This window comes from Physella acuta, unplaced genomic scaffold (genome assembly GCF_028476545.2).
Source record: "Physella acuta isolate Inbredline_101_S28 unplaced genomic scaffold, ASM2847654v3 ptg001720l, whole genome shotgun sequence".
NCBI lineage: Eukaryota > Metazoa > Mollusca > Gastropoda > Physidae > Physella > Physella acuta.
In genome coordinates this window covers 102,501-114,632 of record NW_026733232.1, presented here as the reverse complement: position 1 = coordinate 114,632, position 12,132 = coordinate 102,501, and the positions used below count along the sequence as shown (strand labels likewise).

The window sequence follows — 12,132 nt, the reverse complement described above, 5'->3', positions numbered from 1 at the left end:
TAACACACACTTCCATCTACCCCATATAACAAACACTACAATCTACCCCATATAACACACTACCATCTACCCCTATGACACACACTACCATCTACCCCATATAACAAACACTACAATCTACCCCATATAACACACACTACCCTATAACCCATATAACAAACACTACCATCTACCCCATATAACACACTACCATCTACCCCATATGACACACACTACCATCTACCCAATATATAACACACTACCATCTACCCCATATAACACACACTACCATCTACCCCATATAACACACACTACCATCTACCCCTATAACACACGGTACCATCTACCCCTATAACACACTACCCTCTATACTATATGACACACACTACCATCTACCCCATATAGCACACTACCATCTACCCCATATAACACACTACCATCTACCCCATATAACACACTATCATCTACCCCATATAACACACACTATCATCTACCCCTTATAACACACTACCATCTACCCCATACAACACACTACCATCTACCCCATATAACACACTATCATCTACCCCATATAACACACACTAACATCTACCCCATATAACACACCACCATCTACCCCATATAACAAACACTACCATCTACCCCATATAACACACTACCATCTACCCCATATAACACACTACCATCTACCCCATATAACACACTACCATCTACCCCATATAACACACTATTATCTACCCCATATAACACACACTAACATCTACCCCATATAACAACACTAACATCTACCCCATATAACAACACTACCATCTACCCCATATAACAAACACTACAATCTACCCCTATAACACACACTACCATCTACCCCATATAACACACTACCATCTACCCCATATAACACACACTACCATCTACCCCATATAACACACTACCATCTACCCCATATAACACACACTACCATCTACCCCATATAACAAACACTACCATCTACCCCATATAACAAACACTACAATCTACCCCTATGACACACACTACGGTCTACCCCATATAACACATGGTACCTTCTACCCCATATAACACACTACCATCTACCCCATATGACACACACTATCATCTACCCCATTTAACACACGGTACCATCTACCCCATATAACACACACTACCATCTATCCCATATAACACACTACCATCTACCCCATATAACAAACACTACAATCTACCCCTATGACACACACTACCATCTACCCCATATAACAAACACTACAATCTACCCCATATAACACACACTACCCTATAACCCATATAACAAACACTACCATCTACCCCATATAACACACTACCATCTACCCCATATGACACACACTACCATCTACCCAATATATAACACACTACCATCTACCCCATATAACACACACTACCATCTACCCCATATAACACACACTACCATCTACCCCTATAACACACGGTACCATCTACCCCTATAACACACTACCCTCTATACTATATGACACACACTACCATCTACCCCATATAGCACACTACCATCTACCCCATATAACACACTACCATCTACCCCATATAACACACTATCATCTACCCCATATAACACACACTATCATCTACCCCTTATAACACACTACCATCTACCCCATACAACACACTACCATTTACCCCATATAACACACTATCATCTACCCCATATAACACACACTAACATCTACCCCATATAACACACCACCATCTACCCCATATAACAAACACTACCATCTACCCCATATAACACACTACCATCTACCCCATATAACACACTACCATCTACCCCATATAACACACTACCATCTACCCCATATAACACACTATTATCTACCCCATATAACACACACTAACATTTACCCCATATAACAACACTACCATCTACCCCATATAACAACACTACCATCTACCCCATATAACAAACACTACAATCTACCCCTATAACACACACTACCATCTACCCCATATAACACACTACCATCTACCCCATATAACAAACACTACCATCTACCCCATATAACACACTACCATCTACCCCATATGACACACACTATCATCTACCCAATATATAACACACTACCATCTACCCCATATAACACACACTACCATCTACCCCATATAACACACACTACCATCTACCCCATATAACAAACACTACCATCTACCCCATATAACAAACACTACAATCTACCCCTATGACACACACTACGGTCTACCCCATATAACACATGGTACCTTCTACCCCATATAACACACTACCATCTACCCCATATAACAAACACTACCTTCTACCCCATATAACACACACTACCCTCTAACGCATATAACATACTACCATCTACGCCATATAACACACTTCCATCTAACCCATACGACACATACTACCCTTTACACTATATGACACACACTACCCTCTACCTATTTGATATAATCACACGGACCGCACCTAGACCCCCCCCCCCCCATTTGACACTATGATAAGCTACTAGTTCCACGCAAATCAAATACCCGTTCATTCTAATTTTATATATTATATCTACACTATTTATAATATTGGGAATTCCCTATCTACGTGTCACCTTGTGTTTACCTGGCGTTGGTTACCTAAAGGTCGCCATTTAACATTAAGACGAGAATTGGGCTGTAAGTCTGAACGTTTATATAGCTAAAGTGAAGAATAAATCTAGTTATTAAAAGATAGATTTTACAGCGCTTGACTAGTGTTAGGTAAGAGAAAACGTATTAAATAATAATGTATAAATAGTTACGTTTTATACATTTTTAAAGGTAGTTTAAGTTTCAATGCGATATTTGATTTTATGTTTAAAACATAGTTTTATTATCTGGCTAATTTAAACTTTTATTTTAAGCAGAACCAGCTGAAAGATGCTACTTCCAACGTCAGTTCATGGTGTGGAATTTATTGTTACATTCTTGTTTTTCTGTGGAGGTAATAATTAAGTTTTGATTTACATAAATTACATCGCTATTTTTAGAAATCTAAAAATATCCATACGTTAATTTTTATATATATTTTTATTTTTAAATGCGGGAATTTCCTTTTGAAGTATTAATAGCGTCATCACGTAGTAGGTATATAATAGGGCCTATTTATTTATCAAATGTGTTTAATACGGGTGGTGATTTAAATTGATTTTTCCACGAAAATTCTTGCTATTTATAGTAACATATCGCCACGTGAACACATAACACTGTAACCCGTACCCGTAATCCTACAAATTCATGAACTAGCACAAATACAAGAGCAAGTCCCCATTGTACACGCACACCTAGACGTACGAGCACACGCACACGAACACACACACAAGCACACTCATACACATACGCATAAGCAGAGTTTCTCTTCGCCCCCCTTCCCCTTCACGAACGAAACGGAATTTATATAGAAAACATAAAAACATATACTTTTACCAGTGTCCCCCCCCCCCCCCGGACCCTCCCCCGAAAATAGCAAGTGCCCCCCCCCCCGCCTACACATATGGATACACATCCAGAGCAAGCGATTGTTCGAGAACTGGCTTTTATGATACAATGAACGGTTCCAGTGTTTGACTTTTTAAAAAAAAAGAAAAAACTAAAAAACAACTGAAAACAAATCGCAAACATTACATGGGATCAGTGGCGTAGCTAGGATTTTTGGGCCCCTATGCAAAAAGTGTTAGTGTGCCCCTCAGAGGCGTAGCGAACCTTCCCGGCACCCGGGGACAAACTTTCGATTTGCACCCCCCCCCCCCTCAGACTTTCGATTTGCACCCCCCCCCCTTCCAAACTTTCGAAAAAGGGCCCCTATTTGCCTTGGGCCCCTATGCCTTACTTACGCTAGCTTTACGGTAGCTACGCCACTGCATGGGATATATAATACAGACAGAAACATTTAACATTATTAAATCAAAATGTACTTCAATATATTTTTCTGGGTCTGCACAATTTTAAAAAACAAATCCCCCCCCCCTTCTGCTAGTCGTCTCCTCCTCGGTTGTGCAAGAAAAATGCAACGACCTCAAACCTGTTGTTTGTCCAACCTACGGGATGTGCTGCACAGCCGACCAGTTTTGTTCAGAGAATAGTGGGACATGCGAGAGTTGTTTTCCTGAGGCCTTCACGAAAAGAGAAGAAAGACTCAAGTTCTGTAGTGACCTGGAGAGGAAGAGAACCAACAGCAGCATGCGTCACTACACTTGTAAAGCTGCTTGTGTTACCTTGTTTAATATGACAGAAATAATGAGTTATGTCGGTAAGTACAGTTTTCATTTTCAAATACGTTCAAAGCAGTTTTCAGTCACTGTGATTGGAGTGTTTATATATATATATATATATATATATATATATATATATATATATATATATATATATATATATATATATATATGTAACTGTTATAGTATATGTCGGGTTAGCAGAAATTATTCAATGATTGACACAAGTCCTATCTAATGATGTTCAGGTTTATTTACTTTGTAAAGAAGTTCAAAATATCCTTGTCCTAACTCTGCTGTTGTCTACTATTCTATACACTTCTGCTATCCAACTGTCCGCTATAACTTTCTACTGGTGCCCTGTCAAAACGGCCCTGGACAAATCGGCCCCGTCAAAACGGCCCCGTTAATATGACCCCGTCAAATCGACCCCCGACAAAACGACCCAGTCAAAATAGCCCCGTCAAAAGGACTCTCGACATATTGGCTCCCGACAAATAGGCTCAGGACATACTGGCTCCCGAAAAAGTGGCTCCCGACATATTGGCTCCCGACATAAGGGCTCACAACAAATGGGCTCCCGACAAATGGGCTCATGAAATATTGGCCACCGACAAATGGGCGCCTCTATCGGGAGCCTTTATGACGGGGTCCATATGTCGCTGGCCATTTTGACGGGGTCAATTTGACGGTCCTCTTATGTCGGGGCCGATTTGTCGGGGTCGTTTTGACGGGGCCGTTTTGTCATTGGTCGTTTTGACGCCGCACGCTTTCTACTACCTAACGATCTACTTAGCTGTAACCTCTTAACCACACCCAGTCGCTACTCTACTGACTTCTAAAAATAAAGGCGTGGGTCGCTTCTTAAATTTTAGTAAAATTATTCATTTCATATTATAGCGACCAAAGTTTTCGTTTTAGTTATTTCAATGGTTGTTCATTATTATATTTTTTAAACAATTTATTTCCTCTTTTTTAGTGCATTATTACAGAAAACTTGTTGTCAAAATGTTTTTATTAATTTTGTTTCGTGTTTAGTTGGAACAATTCAGTCATTCTTTAGAAACTGGAGTGGCAATCATGACACTAACATATTAACAAATATTTGATAAATTAACCGAAATGTAATTTTTTTTCTTATATATACAGATAAACCCCCGGAGAAAACTGCCAAAGAATTAATAGCTGGTAAGTTTGCCAAATCAAATTTAAGCTAAAAATGTATTTTAAAACTAATTATCAAGAAAAAATTAAGTACTAAAGTGGGTCAATATACCATGTTAATTTCCAACTAGACAGTTTATAATGCAAATTAAAATAAAATAAAAATGCATACAGTTTTAATACATTGAAGACTTTTTTTTTTATACTTTTTAAAAACCTACATGAAAAAATATGTTTTATTTTGTGTACAGTTAACACATAAACTAAAAAATTATAGTAAATTAAGAAACAATTAACTTTTCGTTATTTTATTAAACATAGATATAAGGATTACTAGTTGTTTTTTTTCGCTCACACAAATTTTAGCATATTTTTAGACTAAAAAAAATAGAATACAAAGGACACACCACTAATGTAATAATCTACTTTACAAATCAGTAGACGCGAATTGTCGTTAATTTTGTTTCATCCGACTTTATATAATTTAACTTTGTTGAAGATCACAACAGCTCCATGCACGAACACTTGGAGGGCAGTGTTGTCAAAAGAATAGGTAAGATTAGATTTTATAAAAATGTTTCAAACCGTGTGTTAACCTGGTGTAATGTATAACATATTTAACCCCAAGCCAATTAATCCCCGACTTGTGCGCTAATTTCTGTTTGCGCTTTTTTTCTGTTTGCGCATTATTCCGTTGCGAATAATTTTGTACGCTTTTTTTCAGATGCGCTTTTTTTCGTTTCTCATCTTTCTGGGAATCTCATATATATATATATATATATATATATATATATATATATATATATATATATATATATATATATATATATATATATATATATATATATATATATATATATATATATATGTATATATATATATATATATATATGTATATATATATATATATATGTATATATATATATATATATATATATATATATATATATATATATATATATATATATACACATTTATGAGTCCTGTGCATCTAACTATAGTAAAAAATTTCTGAAAACAACCAATGCTTAGCCAGAAGCAAAATATAATGTTATATATACTAAGCCATGAGTAAAATATAATACTATATATGTTTTTTTAATTTTTTTTTCTTATAAGATGATAATCGACGTAGGGTTTCTAGCCTAGAGAATGAGGTCAGCAATCTAAAACTTGCAGGTATTCGTTTCACTTTCAATTATATTTTTATTTTTGTATATAGTTTTATAATGTAGTTTACTGTGTGCGCAAATGTGTATTTCGATATTTTTTTGCGGGTTCACTTTCCTCTCTGCACATTTTTCTGCGTATGAGCTTTTCTCTTTGCGCATGTTTCTGTGTGCGCAATTTTTAATTGTGTTTTTTCTATTTGCGCAATTTCTGAGTTCACATTTTTCTGTTCGCGCATTTTTCCGTCTGCGCAATTTTCTGGTTGCGCAATTTCTATGTTCCCCAATTTTTCACTTTTCGCATTTTTCTTTGTGCGCATTTTTCTGTTTGCGCATTTTTCTACGAGCGCAATTTTCTGGTTGCTCAATTATCTGGTTGCGCATTTTTCTTTTTGCGCATGATCCAGTGTGCGCTAATTTCTGTTTGTGCTTTTTCCGTTGCGCTTTTTGTTTCCATTGCGCACCTTTCTGAGAACAAATGAATCATGTGTATTTATCTATCGTAAAATTCTGATGAAAACAGCCAATGTTTAACCTGCAGCAAAATATAATACTATATAATATACTTAGCTATGAGCAAAATATAATTCTCTATATGTTTTTTTTTTAAATTTTATTTCATAAGATGATAATCAACGTAGTGTTACTAGCCTAGAGGATGAGGTTAGCAGTCTAAAACTTGCAGGTATTCTTTTCATTTTTAATATTTTTTAATTTTAATTTTTTTATATTAGGCCTATAGTAACTATTATAACACATTTGGCACACATCTCTATTTTTATTATATTTTAGTGATACTGACCTACTTGTATTGACCTTCTTGTCGCATTCAATTAACGATTCAATATAATACAGGCTTATGTAATTAAAGAAAATCAGGCACCGTACGATTTCGTGTTTTTTTAACCCTAGTATATAAAGAGATAGTTCGGTCAGCCGTTTTTTAGTAAGGTACCCAAAATGCTCAGTGGACGTAAGACAGGTACCCTACACATCAATGCTTGCTGACCAATGACAATTACTCATCAGATGTTGGTGGACTTTGGGTCACCTTACTTGCTGTATAAAGTCGGGATTAGGATTAGAACCGAGGTTATTTTTAATCTAGAACAATATGATAGCTTCAGTCTTCCAGCGTTTCACAAACCTTCAATCTTTCTTTAATGGTTGTGACCAGTGGCGTAGCCAGGATCGTCTCAAGGGGGGGGGGGGGGGGGGGGGGGGGGGTCCAATTTTTACCCGGGGACAAACTTTCGATTTGCACCCCCTCATACTTTATATATATATATATATATATATATATATATATATATATATATATATATATATATATATATATATATATATATATATATATATATATATATATATATATATATATATATATATATATATATATATATATATATATATATATATATATATATATATATATATATATATACCCAGGGTCTATGGGGGGGGGGGGGGGTTATGACCCCTCCCCCTAACCCCCCCCCCCCTGCCTACGCCACTGGTTGTGACTGTATTGGAAATAGTTTATTGCAATTACTCTAAGAATGTCTTTCTAAATACGGTAAAAGATTAGTCAGAAAACCAAAAAAATAAACATGACATTCGAACAGTTGTATACAATGTGTACATGTATAATTTACATATTTTTCCTTAAATTAGCATGTTTTAACAAACCATGTTTTTTTCTTAAAAATACGTTTATCTATTTTATTTCTGTTTGTTAACTTAAATAAAGTAATACGTTAACTATAATATTAATTACAGTGTATGTACACTTGCTTTGTCTTATATTTACTCAATCACAATTTTAAGTGTCTTTCATTTTTAGCGAAATTTATAACTCATGCAGACAATTAATGCAGTTTTTATAAAATATAGATCTTTATTATTTTCCTATTCAGCTATCCTTATACTGGTACTTACGTTAATAGCAATAGTAATTGGAGTGGCCTTTTACGGATTTTGGAGACGCAGGGTGAGCAAGATGAAGAAACAAACAGATGTGAGAGGTATGCCAGTTCTATGAAAACGGCTATTCATTTAAAAGTAAATTTTCAAATTTATGTCTTAAGTAGGCCTATGTGAAAAAAAGAAATTAAGGCTAGGTATAGTTGAAGTATTAGTTTAATAGTGACACTTGAATTAAGATATAATGTGTAAAAATGTGGTCTGTCTTGGTTTATACAAGTGTGTATAACATAGACTAACTTAATATTGACTTACGGTTGCTCTTGTGGGTTCTTCTTTTAAAGGACAGACGACAAAACGTTGATTCATTTCACATTTTTTTACAATAGTTAAATCCACAAAGAATACAGTTTGTTTCAGTAATCATCACCCACCGTTTGATATAACACTTATAATCAAACTGCATGAATACACAAGATAAGAATCACAGGAATAATATAGGATACATCTTAAATCTTAAGCTTTAACAGTCAAAACACATAGCTTCCCCTTGCGTTCATCTAGGTGGCGTCTTCTCCCAGGTTATATACACTCGTAATCACGCACTACAGTCTGTGAGCGATACTCAAAAAGCATGAATAAAAATACGAAGAATGATCATTTAGATATTGAATTACGAATCAGTGGCGTAGCTAGAAGGAAGGGGTAGGGTAGGGTATCCGCCAAAAGGGACAGAGAAATTAATTTGAAAGCTCATTTTAAGATGAAGTATTGAATTTATACACAAAGTTACGAAAATAAACGACTACAAGGCTCCACACACTGATTTAACAACTGTTTGGCACCAAAATATAAAATGTTACAGGATAGCAACTGATAAGAAGCGCCACAAACCTTTCCAATTGAGGGAGAGGGCGCTTTTTCACGGACAGGAATAACTATATATATAAATGGGAGGGAGGGGGCGAAAAATTGATAGTCAGCCCCGGGCTCAGAGATAGGTTGCTACGCCTCTGTAATGATGGTCAGGTATTCAAATGCCACTCGCGATACACCCAAAACATAATATACAAAAGTACAGTCTGTTACACATAGCAATATTTCATGGCATAGTTTTAAACTAAATTAGACAATACTTTATGAAAATTGAAGATTTTAAAAAATGTATATAGCTGAGAAAAACGTGAGAAGTAATCAGAAAATGTTTTTTGTTTGGAGTTATTAGATACCGGTTAGTTTTAGTAATTGTACTAGTTTCTCGATAACAGTGGCGTAGCGAGGTCGGGTGTCACCCTGTGCGGCACTTAATGGTGTCACCCCCCCCCCAGAGGCGTAGCGACCCTTCCCGGGGACAAACTTTCAAATTTTCGATTTGCACCCCCCTCTCAAACTTTCGATTTGCACCCCCACCCTCTCAAGTTTTCGATTTACACCCTCCCCCCTCAAACTTTCGATTTGCACCCCATCCTCAAGTTTTTCTTTATATATTTTGCTATTTTTTGCCTTGGTGTCACCCCCTTAAATGGTGTCACCGGTGCGGTCCGCACCCCCCGCCCCCCCCCCCCCCCCTCGCTACGCCTCTGTTCGATAATAATATCCGGTTCATTAGAAAATTTAGAACTACATAATGATAGCAAACACATAGAGGTTTCATTTAACCTCCAATCACATTATATACGAAATTAAAATGTAAGATATCTTTTTACAATATTTTTTTACTCTTTACAGTAGCGCTATAAGTACAGTAAACATTTTAAATTATGTATTGTATGTATTTACGTACCTTGACTAAAGTAATACCTTAAAGAAAATAGTATTGTTTATAGCATATTAAGAAATCCAATATGTAAATGTGAATATGTAAATGTGAAAGAAAATTTTTCCGCTTTTAGCTATGTAAAATTCTGTTAATTTCTCAAACATATTAGTCCAGTGTATATTAGTACAATATAATACCTAACGTTCGCGAATAACACCAAACATTAGTATGTTGATAAATGTTTTCAGTTATATGTTAGTATGTTAGTATGCATAATAATTATCAATTATCTTTGACAGAAAGAAAAAAGTTGCTAGACGATGACGTAGAGAAAAAATTAAACAAAGCATTTGATTGAGCGAAGACACGAGTTTATTCAGCAGAACGTGGTTAACTCGTGAAACAAAATTTAATGAAGATGTACAGCGGCTTACTACACAACTTGATAGCCAAGAAAAACAATTACAAGACACAAAAGAAATATTTACGAAAAACAATGATGAATCAAAAGCAGAATTGGGGCGTATAAATGCTTTACTTCAAGAACTAGAATCCACAATTAATGGTAAATATTGCATATAGTAGACATATAATTCAAAATGTTAATTGAGTTTACAACCTTGTTTGAGTTGAATAACAATATTCATTCTATTAGAATGTCAGGCTCGCGTACCTAAATACTTAGAAAAATCAACCTTGCTTACTATTCTTTGCGAGTTAAAGAGGTAATTTATCAAAATATTTTTTATGGGTCTCTTTCTCGTATAATAAAGCCTGTAGAAATAAAAAGTACTAAATGCAGTTAACGAAGACATAAATTTCTACATTTACAAATTTTACGCAATAATTGTTTTCACTAGCATGATTTTACTGTTTGGTCATTGTAAAGTTTAATAAAATTTGTTTAGCGATCGTTTAAATTAAACAACTAAATATGCAGATGTTACTTTATTTTACAGCTTGTTTAAATGCTGTTATTGATTTTAAAAAATGTTTGTGACTTTAAAATATTTTCAAAGTTAATTTTACAAACGCATGAAATCTAGTTAATAATTATCACAATAGGTATGAAACGGTAGTTATATACACATATATAATAAAACTGATGAATTTTCGCAGATGCTTAATAAGGGTATATGCAAAATTAATGTACAATATCTTTGACAGAAAAAGAAAAGCAGCTGAATGTTGACGTAGAGAAAAAGCTGGTCGAAGCGTTTAATCTGGAAAACGAAGACAGTTTATTTTACAAACAATGGTTACCTTTACAAGAAAAATTAAATAGAGCAATAGATGCTTGTAATACACGAGTTGAAAACCAAGAAAATCTATTGCAAAATACAGAAGAAAAAATTAAAACGAAAACTGAAGAATTAAAAACAGAAGTGGAGAGGAGGAGTGATATTTCACAACAGAGTCTGCAATCCCAATTTGATGGTACTTATTATTATTTTAAAGTAGATCGTTGCAATTTAATACAAATATACTTTTATTTAAGTTTAATGTAATTTAAAAGAATACGTTTTTACCCTTAATACATTTGTAAGCGACATGTATAAAGTATGTGAAATGTTTTCAATCTTAGTTTTAGTTTTGCATTGAATAATGAGTCTTTTGTATTTTAATTATTTTAAACGCATTTGATATTTTCAACAACTAAATTTGCTAATTAAACATAGTTAATTACTTAACACATTTTAATAATCTTAAGCGATTTTACTTACAAAAATCAATTATCATTATTAACATTGAAAACACGAAAAATTATAAAATGTAACGAGGTAAAGTTTGATATGCACTTTTTGAATTTAAGAGCTTCAAAAGTCTGTGACTAAAGAATGTGCAAAGTTGACAGATAACGACCTAAGAACAAAGATAGATGACATTC

At 34.6% G+C, this 12,132-nt stretch overlaps 1 protein-coding gene across 6 annotated transcripts in view; it reads left to right on the top strand.

Annotated features, from left to right (window-relative positions):
- Nucleotides 1-2,591: 2,591 nt before the first annotated feature.
- LOC131930110 (uncharacterized) overlaps nucleotides 2,592-12,132 on the top strand; it is an 11,455-nt gene continuing 1,914 nt past the window's right edge. Inside the window, exons 1-11 of one of the 6 annotated variants that reach the window (XM_059286483.1) lie at nucleotides 2,592-2,655; nucleotides 2,886-2,962; nucleotides 3,995-4,267; nucleotides 5,379-5,417; nucleotides 5,893-5,946; nucleotides 6,513-6,572; nucleotides 7,188-7,247; nucleotides 8,479-8,586; nucleotides 10,544-10,809; nucleotides 11,412-11,681; nucleotides 12,058-12,132. The exon at nucleotides 12,058-12,132 is cut by the window's right edge and continues 15 nt beyond it. In XM_059286483.1, the coding sequence (XP_059142466.1) occupies nucleotides 2,899-2,962; nucleotides 3,995-4,267; nucleotides 5,379-5,417; nucleotides 5,893-5,946; nucleotides 6,513-6,572; nucleotides 7,188-7,247; nucleotides 8,479-8,586; nucleotides 10,544-10,602 (717 nt within the window). In that variant the 5' untranslated portion in view covers nucleotides 2,592-2,655; nucleotides 2,886-2,898 and the 3' untranslated portion in view covers nucleotides 10,603-10,809; nucleotides 11,412-11,681; nucleotides 12,058-12,132. Of the gene's footprint in view, nucleotides 2,740-2,882; nucleotides 2,963-3,994; nucleotides 4,268-5,378; nucleotides 5,418-5,892; nucleotides 5,947-6,512; nucleotides 6,573-7,187; nucleotides 7,248-8,478; nucleotides 8,587-10,543; nucleotides 10,810-11,411; nucleotides 11,682-12,057 lie in introns of all 6 variants that reach the window. The other 5 variants (XM_059286481.1, XM_059286482.1, XM_059286484.1 and 2 more) reach the window with 5 other exon arrangements.